The sequence below is a fragment of the Dromiciops gliroides genome, chromosome 4, assembly GCF_019393635.1.
Source record: "Dromiciops gliroides isolate mDroGli1 chromosome 4, mDroGli1.pri, whole genome shotgun sequence".
Lineage (NCBI taxonomy): Eukaryota > Metazoa > Chordata > Mammalia > Microbiotheria > Microbiotheriidae > Dromiciops > Dromiciops gliroides.
The window spans coordinates 489,431,508-489,454,708 of record NC_057864.1 but is presented as its reverse complement, the minus strand read 5'-3'; the positions used below and the strand labels follow the sequence as shown (position 1 = coordinate 489,454,708).

At 44.2% G+C, this 23,201-nt stretch overlaps 1 protein-coding gene across 8 annotated transcripts in view; it reads left to right on the top strand.

Moving 5' to 3' along the window:
* AGAP1 (ArfGAP with GTPase domain, ankyrin repeat and PH domain 1) overlaps positions 1 to 11,886 on the top strand; it is a 666,750-nt gene extending 654,864 nt beyond the window's left edge. For all 8 annotated transcript variants that reach the window (XM_044001114.1, XM_044001113.1, XM_044001112.1 and 5 more), the window contains 2 exons: positions 5,375 to 5,630; positions 8,939 to 11,886. In XM_044001114.1, the coding sequence (XP_043857049.1) occupies positions 5,375 to 5,630; positions 8,939 to 9,142 (460 nt within the window). In that variant the 3' untranslated portion in view covers positions 9,143 to 11,886. The remainder of the gene's footprint in view (positions 1 to 5,374; positions 5,631 to 8,938) is intronic.
* The last annotated feature ends 11,315 nt before the right edge of the window (positions 11,887 to 23,201 follow it).

The window sequence follows — 23,201 nt, the reverse complement described above, 5'->3', positions numbered from 1 at the left end:
GCCATCCCCATAAAAGTTGAAGGGGCAAGGTTATAAATTGGGACAGTGGATAGAACCCTGGATCTGGAGTCAGAAAGGCCTGAGTTCAAATTCTGCCTCAGATACTTAGTAGCTGTGTGATCCTGGACAAGTCACCCTCTACCTTAGTTTCCTTGTAAAATGGAGATAATAATAGCAGGGTTGTTGGAGAGATCAACTGAGATAATAACTGTAAAGTGCTGAGCACAGTTCCTGGCACATAGTGCTATATAAATGCTAGCTATTATTTATTTGGGGGGGGGGCATGGCAATGAGAGTTAAGTGACTTGCCCAGGGTCACACAGCTAGTAAGTGTCAAGTGTCTGAGGTCAGATTTGAACTCAGGTCCTTCTGAATCCAGGGCCAGTGCTTTATCCACTGTGCCAGCTAGCTGCCCCCAATGCTAGCTATTATCATCATCACCATTAATATTGTTATTATTATTATAAGTTAAGGGAGGCCATGCTAGAGAGATGTCTTAAGGCCAGAAATCTCTATGAACACTATTGACAAAAGGGAAGAGGTGAGTGTTTGGGAAGGGGAGTAAGGTAGACTTAACTTTGGTTGTGACTGAGAACGCGCCAGACTAGATATTATGCTGAAAAGAGAGATCCTATACTGTGTGTACCTCTGTCAGGGCCACCACAGCCCAGTCAGAAGCTGCTCCGGTCAGGTGCTGTCCCATTCCAAATGATGACAGAATGACACATTCTTAAAAACAAACATGCCACTCCACAGAAGAAAGGAGGGAGAGAGGAAGGGAGGGAGGGAGGAAGGAAGGAAGGAAGGAAGGAAGGAAGGAAGGAAGGAAGGAAGGAAGGAAGGAAGGAAGGAAGGAAGGAAGGAAGGAAGGAAGGAATTGACTTAGTTTCCAATTATGTGATTTTTTACCCAATTGTTTGCTTTGTAAACCAAAATATTGAGGAGGTTGGGATTTCTCCTCCTTCCTTGGAGCCAAGCTCCCAGGCCCTGGATCACAGCATTATAGTTTTTTTTTTTTTTAATCTGGAAGATACTGTGGACATCATCGGTTCCAAATCCCTCATTTTACAGATGAGGGGCCTGAGGCCCGGGAAGGTGAGTGGAGCGGGGAGCACTGAAGGCACTTGTCTGAGTTGTGTCCAGGCTGCGGCCTCCTATGTTTGGCTCAGCTCCTGATTTAGACAGAGGCACCTCCCGTCCCTGGGAAACCTCATAGTTCTACTTAACCCTCTGCCCCTCTTCCCCCTCCCTCTGAAAATGACGAAAACATGATTGAATGGTGAATAAAAGAGAAGTGTTAGTTTAGAGCCTCGATTTCCTCCCAGCAGCCCCCTCGTGGTTACCTTGGACATAAAGGATGCCACAGCTTGTGTGCAAAGCCATGGGCGGGATCTTGTTGCCAGGCCAAGAGGGACAAAGGAGGGAGGGATGCACAGTCTCCTTTGGCCTCTTATATCTTCTTTGTAAACTTCTGGTGTGGAAAGATGCTGCTTTGGGGCCAAAAACTGTCAGACCAGAAATCTCAAACTAAAGGAGACTTTGCAGGTGTCATCTCTTCCCCAAACCCCAGAGAAATGAAGCAACCTGCGCAATGTCAAGGATCTCCTCATCTTACAGACACAGCAAAGGAGAAGATCTGAGTTCAAATTCTACCTCAGACCCACTTTTAACCCTTTCTGTGCTTCACTTTCCTGATGTGAAATGAGGTAGTTGGAGTCCATAGTCTCTAAGGTGCTCTAATCTAGATCCTAGGATCCTAGAATCTGGATCTACAAGAGCCCTCAAAGCACCTAGTCCAAATCCTTCATTTTACAGATTGGGAAACTGAGGCCCAGAGAGATTGTAATTTGCCTATGGTCCTACAGGTGGGTCACTTATGATATAGAGCCGGAAGGAATGTCAGAGATTATTGCTTTACAGAAGAGGAAACTGAGGCCCAGGGAGGACCTTTCATGGTCACACATTTATTAGTTTGTGTCAGGGGCAGGATTTGAACTGGTCTCAGACTCGACTTCACCACAGTGCTCTGAGCCTCTCAGTTTACTCATATATGAAAGGAGGTGATTGGAGTCCATGGTCTCTGAGGGACCTCAGAGGGCATCTAGTCCATCCCCCTCATGTTACAGAGGAGGAAACTAAGTTCTAGAGAGGTGGAATGATTTTACCCAAGGTCACGCACAGCCAATAAGTAGATCCCAGATTCAAACTTAAACTTCCATTCAATCAAGTGAGCCGAGTTCCTGGTCAAGTAAAGGAAGTTGAGCTGCAACCTGGTTAAACATTCGGGTGGGTCGTTTCTGTTCTGTGTTTGGGTGGGTTGGTGGATTGAAGGGAAGGGAAGAACTGAGCACCAACGGCCACATTTAAAAGGCATTAAGAGTTCATGTTCACTGTGGACATATTGATGTATGGAAAGAGAAGAGCAGTGCTATGTAATTATAATTGCTCTCTTGCTAAGGGATTTTGAAATATAAAGAGAAAATTCCATCACTGCAGTGAGTGTTATAACCCCTGTGATAAGTTCTGGCTTTATCACTTGTGATGATTTTGCAATAACTATTAAAAAGCAACTGGAAGGATATTAAATTGTTCAGGGAAATGATGCCCATGGAGAAAGACAAATGGCAGCGGGCTTTAAACATCCCCATGTCAATTTCACTTCTCTGCTCAGTTGGTCAATTTCACCTTTGCTCTGTTCCTCCAAGATCCTTCATGTAAACTTTGCCATTGTCCTCTCTGGGGACCGCTTTCAGACAAGACAAGTTAAGAAGCTTTTTGGGCGACTCTGTTTGAAATGATGATTAAAAAAATAGCAGACTTTGGTTTGGTTTGCTTTGGTTTTCCCCCTCCCCCCTACACACACACACATTGAGGCATTGTTTTCCTATGCTTTGGCATTGTATTTCTTGTTCATCGGGAATTTTGACTTGGCTGTCCATCCGCATAGGGGATAATGAGGGATGTCCTGCTCAGCTACAGGGAAATGCTTGTCCTAGAAATCTAGGGATGAAAGGAGTCAGAGGGGTGACTCTGAGGTCACTCCACTTGGACCAGGAAGTGATGCAAAACTAATCCACATTTACTGGGGAAGAATTTGTTTGCCTAAGTATTTAAAAACAGATTAGGGCTAACCTGACACTAGATTACCAGGAGTAATGTCAACAGGGTTGAAAGGTGTAAACAGTGCCTTTCTTTGGGGACTCTGGGCAGAAAATGGCCCGGGTAATGAGTTTTCTTCCTAGGGCTCCTTCTTTGCGGGGCTTGGCTGGACACACTGATTACCATGTGGAGATCCGGGATTTGAAGCCAGAGAGCCTCCAGGATTTAGTGTGCTGTCCCAATTCTGCTAGAAGTGGTTGCTGCCATTTTTAAAATACAAGAATTTTTTTTCTTCCTTCCTGGGCATCATCATGAAATAGTTATTGAATTCCTAATTGCTGGGGGTGGGGTGAGGGGGGGGGGTTGGACTTTGCCAGATACTGTTCTTCCAGGTTTCCAATTTGAAGGGCCACTTGAAAAGGCCATCCCTGTTCTTTGAAAAATGCTGACATTCTTTGTCTAGAAGAGTGATACTGTAGAGTTCCCCTTCACAAGTGTGAGCTTTGCTGTTTGAAGTCAGACTTTCTTCCCTGCCCCCTCCTTTGAGGAGCCAAAATGAACAGAATTACTCAGTGTGCATTGGACAGTGTATTGGCCCAAGAGAGGCAGCAGCAGACCAGCTCCACTGCTTCCTATAGGGGAGACCCTACGCCAAGTCACCAGCCTTTTCTCAACCCCAGTTTCCCCATCCGTAAAATGAGAGAGGCAGGCTAGATAATGTGCAAGCCTCCTTCCAGCACTCACCAAAGTAATTCTGGGATCCCCGTAGTCATTATGAGCTCAAGTGGTCCTCAGTGTTGCATCCCTGGCTTTCCCCCTTCCAAAGCTTAGCCCAGGGGATGAGAGTCTACACCTGAACACACAACTTTAAGCCCCGCTGCTCTCTAGCCTCTTCTGAATGCTACCGCTCCCATTGCTTTGACCAAACCTTTTTCTTTAGCAAGGTCACCAGCATTTTAAGACCTTACAGCCTACACCCCCATCCCAGGAATTGTCTCCAATACTAAGAAAGGAGGCTATTTTTGCTACTGCCTGGGCTGAAGGAGAGAGATGCACTCCGAGAGTCCTGGAGTTGAACTCGACTTTGGCAATTGACTGAGTACCCTATCACCACAGATTTAGAGCCAGGCAAGGTGCTGCAGGTCACCTCGACCCCCTCCCTCTTCTCATTTCAGGATTAAAGTGTCTCAGGGGAAATTCAGGGGAAAAGGAGGGTGCCACATCTTATATCAACTTCTCTCAACTCCATTCAGTAAACATACATTAAGCACCTATGGTGTATGATTCAATTCAATTTGAACTGGGGATACCCCAAAAAATGATTCTTTGCCCTGAAGAAGACTGTATTTAATCCTGACATGGACCATTTCTGCCACTTACAGAAACTCTCATTTGGTTCTATAGATGGACAGCCACAAATCCTGGGGAGATGGTGGCACATTCGGGGAGCCTACCTTAACCTGCCTGAAACATGCTGAGGCCTCCCCAAGGCAGGGAAGAGATTCTAAAATAAGCAAGGAGTCAACCAATGGACTTCCCTGGCCACATTCTCCCGTGCTCTGGGAAGGATAAATAGAGTTGGAGGGGACTGGGAACAGTCTCCCCTGGGTGAAGATTCTAATTGGCCATCTGGACTAGGAAAAATTGTCCTACCGATGGTGGTTTGTTGCTTTACTAGAATGTAAGCTTCTTGGGGGCAGACTGTCTCTTGTGCCTGGCTCCTAACACTGTAACTGGCATATAGTAGCTTAATAAATGCTTTCTTTTTTTTAATTATGAACTTGATAAGCATCAACAAAAATTAGGAACCCAATTCTCAGTTTCATTGGTGTAGGGATCTCCCAGGTAAGGAAGCTCCTCCCAATTCAGGCTGGCACCTTGTCGTCGGCTTTAAGAGCATTGCCTGGTGAGGTGAAAAGACTCACAAACCAAGTCTTCAAGTCTCTGAGGTCGGCTGGTTATTTTCACATTCAAAGAAGAACAGAAAAAGAGGACTGTACAAGACAGTGCGACTCCCTATGACATTTCTAGAGCCTGTTTTTTTAACTCTGTACTACATCCATTAGGGTAGTAGTGACACTGCTTGTCTGGGTCACCTCCTGAGCTGCATCAGATGGTTTTTCGTTTAGTTATTAATATACAAACAAAGGAAATGCCTCTTCTCATACTTAATATTTTCCCTCCCTCTGACCTCCTGGGTGGAAGAGGGAGCTTTCTTAGCCTTCCCTTGCAGTTGCTAACCTGGAATCTGCTCTCTCACCAACTGTTCTTCCAGGGAAGAAAAGGAACGGTGGATACGAGCTAAGTACGAGCAAAAGCTCTTCCTGGCTCCTCTCCCATGCATGGAGCTCTCTCTGGGCCAGCACCTGCTGAGGGCCACGGCAGATGAGGACCTGCGGACTGTCATCCTGCTCCTGGCCCATGGGTCCCGGGAAGAAGTCAATGAGACCTGCGGGGAGGGGGACGGACGCACAGCTCTCCACCTGGCCTGTCGGAAGGGGAACGTGGTTCTGGCACAACTCTTGATCTGGGTGAGTTTCCAGCTTTGGGAAGAGGAGGAATCCAGCCACTTGCCTGGATTGGGGAAAAGGTCCTTGAAGTTCAGGAAACATTCTAGACTCTCTCCTTGCTTCTTCATGCACTGATCTCTCACTTTCCACCTAAGTGACTCTGAGAGGATCACATCCACTCTGGGCCTCAGTTTCCTCCTCTGTTAAATTATTGGGTTGGACTAGGTGACCTTAAGCTTCGTTCCAACTCTGCATCTATGATTCTGTGAAATAAGCACAGTCCTCCTCTCTCCCTTCTGTAATTACTAATTCCCTGTTCTGGGAGAAATCAGCTTATCAACTGGCATTGCTCTGACATGTTGTGGTTGACAAGATATCTTTTCCACAATGACCTTTGTACGTTGATCACACACAAGTCATATTATCTCCATTTTACAGATGAGGAACAAAGGCTCAAAGGGAGGAGTGACTCACCCAGAATTCACAGCTGATCAGGGTTAGAATGGAAACCTCAGCTCTTTTCACTTCCCAATCCAGCCCTTCCTGGCTCTCTGTCATTACGGGCATCCTCATTGTCATAGAAATATCCATTGCATTGCACAGTCTTCTCTCTGCCTGGGGCCTGGAGTACAGGCCCAGCACACACACCACCTCCTACAGGAAGCCAGCCTTGAACCTCTCAGGTGTTAGGACTTTCTCTTCCTTCCATTTGTCGCACATATACTTCATAAATTCATTTCACCCAATTCACATTATCACATGCCTACAGAGACAGAAGCAAAGTGATATATGCCCTCCATGAGCTTACATCTACTGGGGGGAGGAGGCCTGACATGAACACAAATAAGTTTATCTCTATGTCCTGTACTGTGCTAGTAAAACGTAAGGTCCCCTTGAAGCTAGGGGCTCTTTTTCCTTCTGCCCTTGTGTCCCTAGTGACTGGCATAGTGCTTTCAATAGAGATGCTTAATAAATGCTTATTGGTATGGGTTGAGTTGGGTTGTATTGAGATGGGTTGGACCGGATGGGAATGAACTGATGAAAGTATCGCTCTGACCATAAGATGGCAGACATGTGAGGATCCCAAAGGAAAGAAGTGGCAACAGTGAGGTGTCCCATAGGTAAACATTCCAAAGCTGTTCTCCTGGGAGTTCTGTTTGCTAACAATCTTTTGATCTTAGACTAAATCTTTCCATGCTTGACTTCAGAGCAGAGACCTTGCCCAGATCAGAGGCTGATTTTTTGCTGTTATTCTCTTTCTCTTTTCCTTCCTTCCTTTTTGCCTCACTAAAAATACGAACAGCAAATTCATTTCTACAGGATTAAAGTGTCTTTCCCTTCTCATTCCTAAAATGCAAACATCCCCGATTGGTGGCAAACCTCTTTTCTAAGGGTCCCTGCTTTCCTACCTTTTGGGTTCTCATTCACTTAAAGGAGAGCCATGGTAAAAATCATATTGATGCATTGGCCAAGAGTGCTACTCAGATGAAAGACATGTTCATTCATTCCCTGGGGAACACCACCCCGCCCCACCCTCTCCCCAGGCACCAGGCAGGAATTGCCCAAATTGTTTCTTCATTGTGCTTAAAGATGTTCCACAAAATTCAACTCGACAAACTTTTATTAAATGTGTAGAGTCCCATGTCTGGTGATAGAGGGATTGGGTGAGGCGGGTGCTCCTGCCCTCATAATTTTCAGCTTCCAGGAGGTAAGGACAAGCCACAGATACCCACAGTACAGGAGAGGAAGGAGGTCAGAGAGGCACAAAGCAGCCAGTGATGTCGGCCTGGAGGCAGAAGGCACTGCCTCCCTGAGGAGCTGCGTGACACTTGTCTTGGATCTCCTTAAGGGGATTCTTTCCTGATCAGAAGTCAGAGAGTTAAAATGGAATTGGCCTTGGGGCTCATCTCCACCAACCCCTTGTTTTACAGAGGAGGAAACTGAGTCTGGGAAACACTAAATGGCTATATGTCAAAGGTCAGAGATTTAGAGCTGAAAGGAGGTCATCCTGTCTGACCTCATTCTACAGATAAGGAAAAGGAGGCCCAGGGAGGTCAAGCGATCTGCCCAGAGTCACCTGGATAATATGTCTCTGATAAGGCAAGATTTGTGCCCAAGTCATCTTAACTTTTACACCACCCACCCTGGCCCTTTGAGCTTCTTAATAATAATAATAACAATAACAATAATAAAATGTGGAGTGCACTTTAAGGTTAGCAAAGTGTTTTACAAATATGATCTCATTGGATCCTCACAACAACCCTGGGAGGTGGGTGCTATTATTATCCCCATTTTACAGATGAAGAAACTGAGTCAGAGACAGGTGAAGCAGCTGCCCTTGATCACACAGGGCTAGATTCAAACTAACCTCTTTCTCTCAAGAAGAAGAAATGATTCCTGATTTGAGCAATCAATCAGTCCCCAGCAGTGGCAGAGTTCCAAAGACCTGGGTTCAGGCCCCACCTGGGACCCACATTGGCTATGTGGCCTTGGGCAAGTCATCTGCCCCTCAGTGCTCCAGGTGCCAGTCTGCCTTTGATCAGGGAGTTTTCTAATTGGACATTTCCTTATACACTCCCCCCGCCCCCCACCAAAAATTAAGTCAATTAAATTGAGGTGACAAGTTCTAAATCAAAATGGAAATCCATGTTATAAGCTTTTGTATTTTTCAGATACATAACATATTGAATGAAAGAATGTGGGGATGTGGTCCAGTTATCCAGGTTCTGAAAGCTAGGGAGCCTGGCATCTTCTGACTCGATATTCAATTACTAAAACATTGCTGAAGCACTTGTTTCACAACAGCCCTGGGATAGAAAAAACAAAAACCAGCATTTATTAAGCACCTACTATGTGCCATGCACAGAACTAAGTCCTAGGGACACAAAGGAAGGTGAAAACAGTCCCTGCCCTCAAGGGGTTTATAATCTGATGAGGAGCTTTCAAGCCACTTATCCCTGAAGGGCACAGAAAGTGTTTTCTCCCTAACATTTACATTCCCTCTCTCAAAGTTTCTTCATCTGGAAAATGAGGGGATTTCATTAGTCTGACTGATCCAGCATAGCGGAGGTGGGGAGGGCAGGGTTAAAATGTGTGTGTCTGTGTCTGTCTGTCCTGGACCTCTTGGGCAGAAGTCTGGTGGAACCTTTCTGAAAGTAATTCTTTTAAATGCATAAAATGAAATATATGGAATTTTTAAAAATACAGAAATATAATTATCATTTTTTTAAATGGTTACCCTGATTCAGTCACATGCATGAAGGAACAAGTTCATCCACCCCCCAGCCCACCTCCCTCATGCTTTAAAATGGGATTTCTTGTCTCCACAGTATGGTGTGGATGTCATGGCTCGAGATGCCCATGGAAACACGGCTCTGGCGTATGCCCGGCAAGCCCCGAGCCAAGAGTGCATTGACATTCTCCTGCAGTACGGCTGTCCTGACGAGCGCTTTGTCCTCATGGCTACCCCCAACCTGTCCCGGAAAAACAACAATCGGAACAACAGCAGCGGCCGGATGCCCACCATCCTCTGAGTTGTGAGTGCGGCTCTGTCGGCACCCCAAGAGCAGCAGCCCTCGTTGTACCCTTTCTCCTCCAAATTACAACCTGTGAGTGTCGTGAGGTCCCACCTCCCACCTTCCCCAGGGATGGCGGCCTTCCTCCCTGACCACCTGGCCTCCATCCTAGCCCAGCCCACCCCCCTAAAAAATCAGAAATCTGGACAAACACGAGGAGAAGGAAAGAGGACCACAGAATGAACGATCCTCCTTAAAGATCTTAATGATGAACATAGAAAGAGGGAGGAAGAAACCCAGCGTGGCCCTGGTCCTTTGATCATGCTTAACACTCGGCATGGGACCGACCATTTTACGGGTTGTCCGCAGACTGTCTCGGCAAGTGATGGGGGGGAGGGAGGAAGAGGAGGCAGAAGGAAGAAGGAACGGTAACTTTCCTTAGCTGCCAGTTAAGCACATCAGTACTTTTCCCCGCTCCCAAACAGAACCCCTGGATTTCATTCTCTTTGCCGAGGAGCTTGACGACATAAATCAGAAGCAAGCACAGAGTTTGTCAGGTTGGAAGCCCCTATGATGGTGTGTGTCAAATCAGTTGTAGCTAATCTGTCCAGGGAGAATACTGGCTTCATTACACTTGTATAGTTGAGCTCTTCCAGCATTACCGCTGTTTAATAGGACATGATTAGTCATCACGGAGAAAAAAGCATATTAGCTGAGAAGGTAGTTACTCGGCACGCATCGGCGATTGCCTGGATGTGATTGCAATATTCTTCCGAGCATCATATTATCTCAGACATGTTCTTCGGAGCCCTTGGAGTCCTCCTTTCTAAATTCACTGTCATAATTTAGGATCTGTTTAATTTTTCAGCCCAAAGAGAGAAAAGCAGTTGCCGAGTATTATTTGACTGTAGTCTCCTTGGTGTTAACAACAAAATGGGAAAAAATAAATAAGAGTAACGATGAAATCCAGAAAGAAATTGTGAACCCTGCTAACAATCACATTTCAAGTACGTTTAGTCAACTCAATAGACGAGTCCACAGTGATTTTTTTTCTTTCCAGCCGAGAGAGAGAGAGAGAGAGAGAGAGAGAGAGAGAGAGAGAGAGAGAGAGAGAGGGAGAAAGAGAGCGAGAGAGAAAGAGAGAGGGAGGGAGGGAGAGGGAGGTTTGGGGTTTTTTTTTCTGTCCTTTGGCCAAGGTGGATGTGTCAAATTCAGGGGTCCCTCTCATGCTGTGTTGCCTAAGTTATACAGATTTTTGTACTGTGTCTTTAGATGAGTGTAAAATCTATTTGAATAAAAAAAAAACTTCACAAAGATGGCACCTCCACTGATTTGGAAATTGACCTACATGTGAAAACATCATGGAGCAACTTGAGGGGATGGGAGGGTTACGGGTCATTGACACAGAAAGGGTCCCGACAGCGGGCACTTCCCATCTATTTTTGTATATTCTTAAAGAACACTTTAGGATGAGATGGCGGCCCATTTTATTGATTTTGTAAAAGGTGATACTGAATCTTGTTAGAAAGCAAAGGAGAGGGGAGGGTGGTTTTCATCTGGGGAAACAATGTAAATGTCGTAACCCTTTTGCAGATGGAGACAAAGGGCTGTGTCTCTAGGGAAGAGCCGACTTGTGTAATAAAACCCAAAAGCTCGGGCTGGGGGCCCATGAAGAGTATCCCTTCTCACTTCCTCCTCTGGCTGTTCTTGGGGGGAAACAAATGAAAACTCCCTCCCCCCCAGTTGCCCATGGTGATACATATCTTGCTGTTTGGTTATTGCTACACTAGGCTATTCCGGACCCCACCAACTTCAGACATGGTGAAACAAACAGGACTGTTTCCAAGGCAGAGGAGCTGGGATTCTTATGAGGCCACTGGGAGTAGGAAGGTGGAGAGAAAGGTCTGAGACCCTGGAAGGGGAAATCTGGCCTGAATTAGACAGTGCTGGACAGTGTTTCCAGCCCCACCCAGATAAATATTCAAAACCCCCTAATTCAGGTTTTTCATGTGTCATCTATGTTTCAAATGGCTTGAGAGGTTCATTGGTTTGTTCAGGTTTTTTTCTTTTCCTTAAAAAAAAAAGAAGTTTGAGCAAAACACCAAGCACAGAGTGGAATGTATATGTGAACAAAATGTTCAAAATCAGTTTCTCATCTGAATTAAACTCTCTGGAATGTCGGTTCCTAAGAATGGGAGAGGGAGGGTGTGTGATATTGAGTGTGATACCAAGAATGCTACCCAGATTTCATTCCAGTGTGCCTGCCTCTGCCGATGTTTCTCCCCACCTCCCCCCTTCTTCCTCCTCCTCTCTTTCTTCCTCTCCCTGCCTCCTACCACAGAAGCCCATCAGTTATAGTTACATCTCCCAAGAGCAGGAAGTGCATTTAACATGTTGTTGATGTTGCAGGAAGAAGTCTACACTCCTGAGCCCAAGTTTGGGCAACAAAAGGTTTCAAAAGGAGGAGGTGGGGTGTTTTTTTGGGGGGGGGTGGAGCGAGCTAAATGAGGGTCTTGTTTTGTTGGTGAGTCTGCCTTTGTGCCAAAAGCACCTTCCTTATTCCCAAAGCCCACCCTCCCAGTTTAATGTCTTGCTAACACAAAGACAATAAAAGGCCTGTCCTAGAGATGGCAGCTGGCAGGGAGCAAAGGATAAAGTTTAAAATATTTATTTCCATCGCTGATATGAGCTACGAAGAAATGGTGGATGAGACGAAACCATTTGAGTTTTTTGGTTTGGATTTGTTTGGTTTTTAATAAAAATGACTAAAAAAGGGATGGCCAAAGATTAGTAGAAGGATGGAGAATATGATGGGGGGAGAGAAGACCAAAAAGATGACAGACAGAATGATGCCATCATCCCCTACAGAAGGACAATTGCTGGGATTTTCTATCCAAGAAAACCTTCCTCCCTTCAATCAGGAGAATCATTTGGCTGAGCAGCTGCTAAAATGGCTGAGTGTTTCTCACCAATCTAGGTAGGTCGAGAGAAAAGTAAAGACCTGCTAGAAACAGGATTCCTTACTGAGAGATCTGACCCAGATCTCTGACCAAGGGGCCTGGAGCCCCTTGGTTGGAGCTTCCCTTGGGGGTATTCAGCTTTTCCCTAACTTGACCTGATGCTCACGCTCCCAGAGATGAGCAGCCCTGGAAAATGAGTGAATTAATGAATTAATTAGAAGGAATTAATGAATCTCCTGGCCTATGAACAGATCTAGTTAATGTCTCTCAGCAAGTTCACGTCCACATTTACGTGTTCCAGAAGGGCATGGTGATGTTTACCACTAAGACTGCTGATCAAGATTATCAGACTATGCAAGTATAATGAGCTCTGGCTAGTGGAAAATTCAGTCCTGGCTCTTAAGTACTTTGGTCATTGGTTACAATATATTCCACAGAAGGAGTTTGTCCCCATTTGAGAGGGATTGGGGAGGTGGGGACAGGGGGTGGTTCTTTTTTTTTTCTGGGCCTTCAGGATGTTGGCCTGACACCCCCCCCCCAAAAAAAAGGCCTAGAGGTTAGCATTTTCCTTGCAAAGGTTTACATTCAAAAAGTTCCAAGGGGCCCCTGCTATTCTCATTCACCAATTTCTTTGGGCAGTGAGGAAGGGAAAAATCAGAAAACCTGGATTCCCATCCAGGAAGGATGGAATGACCCAGCTGCAAGTTATACCAACTGAACATTAAGGATGAAAAGGAAGACTTTGCTGAGGATGCAAGAATCATGTGACCATAGATCTAGAGTTAGAAGGGACCTAAGAGGCCACGGAGTTCAACTGCCTCATTTTACATATAAGGAAACAGCCTGGGAGAGGTTGGGTGACTTTCCCAAGGTGACATAGGCAGTAAGTGTCAGAGACAGAAATTGAACCCAGCTCTTGTAGAGGATTGTAAAGCCCATGATCTTTCTATGGTGCCATACTGCCCCAGTGGTCATTATAGGTCTAACTGTATACAGGGGAGAAATCACGTCTCACCCACTCAATGAACTCTTAACCTCTCTCTGTGTTCTTGCTTTTGGCCCCTCTTGAATTGGCTTTCTCTAGAACCCATGCTTGTGCACACCCCACAAGCATGTTATGAGCAAATGAAAAATAAATGTTCAAGCAGTCAGGAGGAAATGCCCATAGAAATGCATGGAAGACATGAGTGTTTGCTTGATTTGTAAAATGCAACCTTTATTTCCACAACCCCCTTGGCTGTCTTACTTTGCCAAGGCTCACCTCTCAAAGCTTATTTATCATTTGAAAAACATGAAAGGTTACTAAGAACTTTGAGATCCTGGATATAGATGACCATCAATGTTCCCTAATTTGGCCTGGGGTCTTTCCTTTTCTATGAGCCACAAAGCCCGTTGGGGCCACCCAGTCCAAGGATGACTTTTCAACACTCCTTTTCTGAGAAGCAAGGTGAGGGGTCTAGGGTTTGTTCACCACACCATCACTGGTGCTATCATGGGGCACAGAAAGCATGACCTGCCAGACACATCTCTTTACTTAGACATCATTGTCTTGTCTTTTAAGGTACTAAATTACATGACTGTGTAGCCCAGGACCCATGATTTGTATGCCATGTTAAAAATGAGGGGACGTGGTGACTGAGGCTAGATGGGGCTGCCCACCAAGGGAAAACACACAGATCTTGGTTTCTGTCATTGGCCTCTCAAAGCCTCAGTGTTCACATCTGTAAAACAAATGGGTTAAACAAGACTCACTCAGCATCCAATAGCTAAGATCAGGGACCAAACCTTGAATTGTTCATCCCTATTTCCAGAAGGTAAAATATCACAATCAAATTGTGTGTGTTGATTTCCTCCTTGGAGACTCAAGAGCATCCTAAAGAGAGACGAGGAATGACCTTTCTCTTCAACCTTTTGGAACCCCCAATGCTCTTCACATGAGTATCCCCTCCCCACCTCCAAGAAGAATTAAACTTTGGCTGAGTCCCAGAGGACAGAACTGGGAATGATCAATGGAAGCTGGAAAGGGGAACACAGCAATGTCCTGATACTTAGAGCTGTCACAAGCAGAATGGGATGACCCAGGCAGGGTTGGGCTCCCCTCAGTCCTCAAACAGAGACTGGATGGCCACTTGTTCAGGATGCTAGAGAGAGCAAACTCTTGTCTGAGCCCCAACTGGAGGCTCACAGGGATCCTGTCCAACTTTGAGAATCAGTTTACTTTTCATGTTAGGTCAAATAAAGAGGTGATTTTTTTATCTCTAAGTTATTTTAAGACAATTCTTTTGATCAAAAATTTTTTAAACTTTTTAAAATCAAGAACTCTGACTTGGAAAATATTAGGGATTTCAGCAATTTTATCTCCAGATGCCCATACCAAGTATGTTCATGTGTCCACAAATACACAGGAAGTGTGAAGGGCCAAATCTCAGGTCATTCCTCTGTGTCTTCAGTAAAATATAAGCCCCTTGAGGGCAGAAACTTTCATTTTTTGTTTCTCCAATGCCAGCAGAGTGCAGGGTACATAGTAGGTACTTTAATCAAAGTTTGTTTGTTGGTACTTCATCAAACACCCCGACTGTGTGTAGGGCACTGTCCTAGGTGCTGAGTGAGATACAAAGCCCTCTGCCTTCACAAAGTTCATAATCAGAAGAAGCCATTGAAAAAAATATTTTGCTGTGAGACCACAGATCTGGAATTGGAAAGAACCTTAAAGGTAATTTAGTTCCGGGGCAGCTAGATGGCGCAGTGGATAGAGCACCAGCCCTGGAGTCAGGAGTACCTGAGTTCAAATCCAGTCTCAGACAGTTAACACTTAATGGCTGTGTGACCCTAGGCAAGTCACTTAACCCCAATTGCCTCACACACACACACACACACACACACACACACACACACACACACACACACACAAAAAGGTAATTTAGTTCCTTCCTCAGGCCCACTTCATAGATGAGCAGCCTGAGACCCAGAGATGTGAAATGACTAGATCAGAGAGCAAGGGCAGAGTCTAGATGGAAATCCAAGCCTTTTGATTACAAATTCAAAGCTCTTTCCACTGGACCACACTGCCCACAATATAATGCTTAAAAACTACAGAACTTTATGGTTAAAAGGTACTCTCCACTCCATAATTTCATTTGAGGCTACCAAACCCCAGTAACATAGGGTGCACATTATTGTACACATTTTTACAGATGAAAGTGAATTGACTTGTCCAAGCTCCATTTAGAAGTGGTAGTCAGAACTTGAACCCAGATCTTCTGAGTCCAAGCCCAGTGCTTCCACTGTATCTGCACTGAACTGCTCTCCAAGATGCTCTCAGCAAACATACCTATAGCAAATACATAGAGTGAAAGGTCCAGGAGAGCAGGACTATTGGTTTTTGACTTTTTATGCCTAACATCTACCTTAGTGCCTGGAGCACAGTAGATGTTAATAACTGCTTTGGGGGTAGTTGAATATTGTGACAGCAATCACAGAGAGCCAGTATCTAACTCGGATTTCAAGGGAAGGTCTTGTTTAGATTTGGACAGAAAGCTAAAAAAAAATCCTTAGATATCTATACTTCAAAATAAAAATGAGAAGTTGAATTAGTCATAAAAAACCAAATCCTGCCAAGGTTGCACTTATCAAATGAAGGAATCTTGGTTTTGGTTGAGGAAGATTTCAGACTTTACTGCCACTTGTATATGCCTGTATATAGAAACCTTCAGAAATACCATTTGGCCCGTGATGTGTTACAATTCCTGAGTGACATCTGGGCTCCTTGTGGCTCAGACCTCACAACTGCCTGCCTCCCTTCTGACATTCCCAGAAGTTCCAAATATGGGTCACGTGCATTCTTGGGATACACTGGAGAACATAGGAATGAATACAATGAGTCACTGAGAGGGGAACAGTCTAGAAATATTATCCCTCATTGCTTATGCAAATGCAAGCTTGTTTTCTGTGATCACAAACTTTATTATGAGTGTAGAGGGATATTGAAGGAAGACCCTTGAGAAAGGAATAGTGTGGGTTATTTGGTGGAGTAGTTAAAAAAAAATACTTTCAGAAATTAGGGCTGTTCAAAAGGGGTGGGGGTGGGGGATTTATCTGGAATGTGTAAAATAAAACAGTCATCAAGAAACACAAATATTTCAATATCAATGGAAGAACCCAAAAAAGGATGATATGTGAGACTGTGAACTTGTTCTGTAAAATTTGAGTTTTTAAGTGTATATTCATATAAAAGATAGTAACAAAATTGCTGTCTCCTATCTAAAGTAAGTTTTCCTCACAGATTTGAAAAATATCCCCCAGTGCTTGCTCCCAGTTTGTGTTGAAGGCATGTGCAAGTTGGACATCTTTTACCTTTCTGTGACTATTGGTGGGGTCCTTCCCTAAGCCACAGAGAACCCACAGCAAATTTTCTCTGTGGAAAGTGAGCACTCCATGAAAAGTCAAGTAATGGGTCAAGGTTAATCAGGCATCCCCTTTCTTGGTCCAAAGCTCCAGCTGAGATGCACTGGGTCCTGCAAAGGAAAAAAAAAATCTATATCCTTTCCATGGGCATGTGAATCCCACTGATAGAGGTAGGAAGCACTGGATGTAGGTGAGGGAGGGGATTCTACACTGGGGGCATTCTGATTAACTTTGGAAGGAATGTTCTGAATATTCTTCATTTGGTGCAGCCAGGCCCTGCGTGTTTTAAAGAGATCCACCCATTCCATCCCGAGGGTCATTGGCTTCCAGGGAATTAGTTTCCCTTTGGGTGCTTGACTCTCTTCACAGGGAGCACCCCTCTGGCTGTCTTCTCATAGCCATCCCTAGTTATCCAACCACCCTCTTTACTTTTCATGTTTTCAGCGTGCGTGCCTGCATGTGCGTTCGTGTGTGTGTGTGTGTGTGTGTGTGTGTGTGTGTGTGTGTGTGTGTTTCTTAAAAGGGGCAGGGGAGCAAGTCAAAGACTACATCTGAAAGGTCTCTCTCAGGTCTAGCACAGGGCAGATGTTAAACGCACGGTTATTTTTTTTGTTTCTGTTTCTGTAAATAGCAATGTACAAATGATGAAAAAAGCAGTGTGGAATTAATGAAGAGATGCGCTTTTGGGTTGTTTTTATATTACCTCATTCAGCAAGTTTGTTTTACAATGATGATTCAACAACGCTTAATTTATATTGTTTGTACTGTAATTAAAACCATTGACAGACATTTCACCTTGCTTGTTATTTCATACTATCTTGATTTGATTAAATATGCCAGTTTGTATTATGTTTTTCTCCCTCCCATGGGATTTCTTTGTGTGTGTGTCATCTGTACAGTATTCTGAATGAAAAATGAAAAAAAGAAAGAGAAAAGGTGTAAAGTATTGCCTAGAGAGAATGAGAGAGAGAGGCTGCTAATAAAGAAAAAAAAACCATGTCACAAGGCCTCTGTGAATATCTTCTGGTCTTGGTGGTCTTGGGGTGTGGTTTGGTTTGGGTCTTTACAAGTGGGCTGGTTTCCATTCTTCAGGAAAAGAGTTTATTGACAAGGAGAAGGATTCTGAGCTCTCATTATCTAAAGCATTCAATATGTGCATAGTTAACATGATGGCCCCATCAAGTTAGCCAATTTAGGCTGATTTGGGCAAATCTTTAGGCTGGCCTAGACCACTCAACAGTAGGTTTGAAAAAAAAATTCCATAAATGACTTTAATGGAGATTTCTCTTCTTTGAAGGAGAACACATCCAGATGGATGGAGGGGTCATCAAAATGTCACAGGCTCTTTGGTACTTCATGGTATTTCAAAGGATCTGTGAACTCAAAAATGTGAACATTCCATCCACTGATATAGATTGCAAGGCATCCACAGCTTTGTATTAGATGTAACTGTTGTCCAGGGTCTCCCATAGAAGCTCCACAGAAGACCCACCCAATGTACTGGAGGCTTCCTTCAGGGACTTTAGTCCATGGTCCATTGATCCATTCTCTCACTACTTGATCATGCCCTGACTTTGGCTCATACATTTCCTAGGTGACATCCCAAATCAGAAAAGGATGTCATGGGAGGTGGTGAATTCTTCTTCCATTCGAGATCATCAGGAAAAGCCAGTAACCACTTATTGGGTATGTTAGAACAGGAATTCCTTTCAGGTATAAGTTCAACTAGGTGGCCATTGAGGTTCCTTTCACCCTTGAAATCTGGGGTCCCTTAGGAAGTGTGGGTAGGGGTCTTGAACTTTGGAGTCCAAGGAAGACATGAGTTCAAGTCTAACCTCTCACACTTAGTAAATGTGTAACTATGGGTGAGCCACTTACACTCCACAAGCCTCGCACAACTCTCTAAGGACATATCTACTGAGCAGTAAATAGGTTAGTGATAGAGGAAGTCCCCACACCGGTGGAGTTGCAGGTGTTTGATGATGTTTCCCACCCATTATGCCACTGATTAGGTAAGTCATTAGTTGAAGTGGGTTGGCCTCATGTGTCTTTCCATTAAACTTTGAGTCACCCTCAATTTCCCATGTCCAAGTAAAAGTAAGTTTTGATCCTTCATTAGACTCTTTGCAAAGAACAATATTCCCTTCAAAAAAGTCATAAAGATCTCACTTTACAGAGGCAGAAACTGAGGCCCAAAGTCACAAAGTAGTAAAATGACTTCCCCAAGGTCAAACAACTAGCTGGTGGCAGAGAATGGAAGCCAAGCCTTGTGATTCTCAGTTCTGTGTGCTTTCCAGTTCCAGCATGATCCAAATGAAAGTATTCAAACTTAAACATCTGGAAGAGTCACTGACATGGAAAACTTCATTCATCTAAGGTTCCAAATAAGAAAAGATATGAAAATAGAAGTCATAAGGGGCAGCTAGGTGGCACAGTGGATGGAGCACCAGCCCTGGATTCAGGAGGACCTGAGTTCAAATCCGGCCTCAGACACTTAACATTTACTGGCTGTGTGACCCTGGGCAAGTCACTTAACCCCAATTGCCTCACCAAAAAAAGAAAAGAAAAGAAAATAGAAAGCATTGTTTCAAATTAGAGATTGGGCTTTAAGGGGCAGCTAGGTGGCGCAGTGGATAAAGCACTGGCCCTGGATTCAGGAGTCCCTGAGTTCAAATCCGGCCTCAGACACTTGACACTTACTGGCTGTGTGGCCCTGGGCAAGTCACTTAACCCCCATTGCCCTGCAAAATTTTTTTTAAAAAAATAATAATAATAAATAGAGCTTGGGCTTTAATACTAGCTGTATGGGCCTCAGCTCCCTCACCTATGAAGTGAGGGGTTTGAACTAGATTTCTTTCTTTTTTTTTTTACTAGGTTTCTAAGGTCCATCCAACTCTACATCTGTGATCACCCACATGGACATAGTGTATTTCAAGGTTTTCTTTCAGGTCCTCCCTGCAGGGTCACCTCCATGCCATGGGGAGGCATTAGAAGACTGGATTGGGGAATATATGAATGGAAGACTTTGCTGTCTGGTGATGCTGACTGATGAGAATTCGAGATGATTCACTTAGTTCATACAGAAGCATTAAAGCCACACATGTAGACATACCTGCATTCATATCCACATGAGACCATGTGTTATGGGATCTAGAAGGCTCCCCTGGGGGGCATTTCAAGTCTTAGAGGTATTCACCAAAGCCCATTCAATACATACTGCTAGGTATGTGCTGGACCTTCAAGAAACATGAAATAGGCTCTCAAAGAGCTAACAATTTAAAGGGAAGATAAGATGTGAACATATCCAAAGGAGAATATGCTAAGAGCATAAAAGAAAGCATGATAAGAATTTGGAGAAGCAAGAGCTCATTTCTGGTGAAGAAACCAGCTTCAGAAAAGGTTTATGCACTGATTGGCTTTAAGCCTTTAAAGATGGAAAGATTTCAATTTGCAAAGATGGGGAGGGGAGGGACAAGGGTGTTCCTGGTAGAAGGAACAGCCTAAGCAAAGGCATGGAGGAGGGAAAATGGAGAACATGTCACAAAAGTGGTGAGTAGTCCAGTTTTGCTGGAGCTAGTACAGGAAGTTTTAAAAAGTGGGTGGAATTTATAAAGAGACAATTTTAAGCTAGATGTGAGGAAAAACTGTGAAAATGAGACCTAGGCAGCCTCCAGAGGTTGTGGGCTGCTCTCTTACCAGTCCTCAAGCAGAGGCTGAAAAACCTCTTGTCAGAGGGGTGCTACTGGTGAGATTCCTGCTCATATGTGGGAGGTCCCTCTAGCTCTGACATTTGGGGTCTTTGGGATGGTAGACCCCAACCATCAAGGAGCTCCTGGTACTCTGATCTGTGCATCCAAGAAAATTAGGTGAGGGATGGGTGGAATTAGAGTTAACAAGTGGGGCCATGGGTTATAGTGCTATTTCAATGGGCCAGGTGAGAATTTAATGGGACCGGAACTGGAGTGTAATAATCAGGAATGAAAAGAAGGAATAGATGAGTTGCAGGTGTTGGGAATGGATTAGATGGGCAGATGAGGATGAGGAGAGCAGAGATGAATAAAGTGGGGCAGAGTAGAAAGATTGTGGATTTGGAATCAGAAGATGTGGGTTCAAATTCTAGCCCGGAATCTATGAATCTGAATCTTTCAGTTGTGTGACCTTGGATAAGTCACTATAACCTTTCTGTGCCTCAATTTCCTTTTCAGTGAAATGGTGGTGGTGGTGATGGTGATGATGACGATGATGATGGTGGTGATGATATAGGATTGTACTGGTAAGGAACCTTCCAGATTTTAATCTATGATCCTAGGAGCTGTAGGAAATTGAGGATTAGGGCCTGGGTGACTGGCAATATAATGGTGCCATAAACAGAAACAAAGTGATAAGGAGATATAGATTTGAAGGAAGAAAATGATTTGAGGAAGTGTGGTATAGTAAATAGAGAGCCAGTCTTGGAATCAGGAAATACCCGAGTGGGACTCCCAACAAAAACACTTAAAAGTTCTAAGACCCTGGTTGAGCCACAAAGGGGGTTAGCTTCAGTGCCCCAAAGGTCTCTTCCAGTTTGAAATTCATGATGTAATGATTTAGGAGTTACATATAGTTAGTTTGCTCTGTTGGCAGAATGTTCCAAAGGCGATGCCCACTAGAGAGGTAATTTGGCATAGTGGCTAGAGAGCCAGCTTTGGAGTCAAGAAAAGTTGAGTTCAAGTCCTGACTCTTGAACCTACTAACTGTGTGACCCTGGCCAAGTTATATCACCCCTCAGTCCCCCTCCCCCACAAACAATTACTCCTCTAAGTTGAAGAGCAGCTGCCCACCTATATGAGTAAGGAGATATTCCTTGCCAGGAGTGCCCAACATTGATGAAATCATGGGTCCAAGTCAAAACAAGCCCCCCCAAATCCTGTCAACTTAAAATGTAGGGTGCTAGAAGGCTTCAAGAGCTGACACTGAGCCTAAAACACCAGGGAGAGGCAGCCCGATGCAAGAAAAAAGCCTTGGCTTTGGAATCAGAGGACCTGGGTTTTAATCTCCATTGTCTTTGACTAGCTATGTGATATTGGCCAGGTCTCTTCCTTCTCTGGACCTCAGTTTCCTCATTTGTAAAATGAGGGAGTTAGATGAGATGGTCTCTAAGCCTTCTCCTTCTAGTTCCAAACCTGTGGCCTCATGGTTCTAACGTCTATGAGTAACCTTGAAGGATCCTTGCAATACTGGTCCTTTTGTAGATTTCGCAGCTGAAGTGCATTGAGATTACTAAGTACTTACAAAATGCTTTGAGATCCTTGATGAAAGGTACAGGACATGTGAATAGAGAAGACTTTGTGTGGGGGAAGAAGATCTAAAAGGTTTAGTGCCTGCTATAAATGGGGTGTCACATGAGCCCCAAAAGGCTATGCTATGTTGAGCTGCACTAAGAGATGCTTGAAGTAAGGGCCAGGATGTCAGGGAGTGATCGGCTTCACTAGATTCTGTCCTGGTCAGAACACACTAGGAGCACCGCATTCATTTCTGGGCATCCCATTTAAGCAATAGCTGATGTTTCTATAGTTCTCTAAGCTTTACAAAACACTTTAATTTTTGAAAAGCATTTTATTGATGCCTTTTTGTTCTGGTATTGGCTGTTTCTTGAAAATATTTCTTCTCCCCCTCCTTCCATGGTAGAAGTCACTGTGCCACTTGCCTGCTCAAGAAGCATCACTGGTTCCCAATTGCCTCTAAGATAGAATCCAAATTCCTCAGGCAGTAAAAGTGCTTCATACAATGGCACCGATCTCTCTCTCCTTGCTAATGAATATGATTTCCCCTCACACACTCTCCTCTCCAACCAAACTGACCTGTTTACTGTATACACTATGGGACATTCTACATTGCATCTCTAGACCTTTGCATTGGCTGACTCCCTTTCCTGGCTTGCTCTCTCATCTCACACCTGCCTCTTGGAATTCCTAATTCCCTTCAAGACTCAACTCAGGAGCCAACTCCTACAATTCACTTTTCTTGATCTCCCCTCCCAAGAGCATACCCTCCCCAGCTGAAATAATTGGGTATTTACTTCATATAGCATGTGTATACCTATAGGTGTATATGTCGTTTCCCCTAATAGAATACATCAGTCAATTAACAAGTGTTTATCAAGTGCCTATTATGCACCAGACACTGTGCTAGGCACTGGGGAGACAAGTACAGAGAATGAAACAATACCTACACACTTAGAGCTTACATTCTAATGAGGGAGATTCCACATACATATAACCATATACGCAGCATGAATACAAAGATGTTAAACACAAATATATGTATATGTGTGTATGTATATACATGCGTATATATGTATAAATGGATAGACAGACATGTAATTAAATACAAAGTAGTTTAGTAGGGAGATCAAGAAAGGCTCCATGCAGAAGATGGTGCCTGGACTGCATCTTTCAAAAAGAGAAAGGAGGAACTCTATGAGGAAGTAGAGGGAGCAGAGGAAAGGTAGTGTTAACCAATGAGACAGAAAAATGGCTGGTGGATGAGTTGTGAAGGGTTTTTAAAGCTAAACAGAGCATATGTTTTCTCCTAGAAGCAATGGGGAGCCATGGGCAATTGAGCACTTCGGGGAGACATATATTTAGATCTGTACTTAAGTAAAACCAGTTTGGTAGCAGTGTGTTGGATAGACTGGAGTGGGGAGAGACTTGAGGCAGGGAGAACAATGAGAA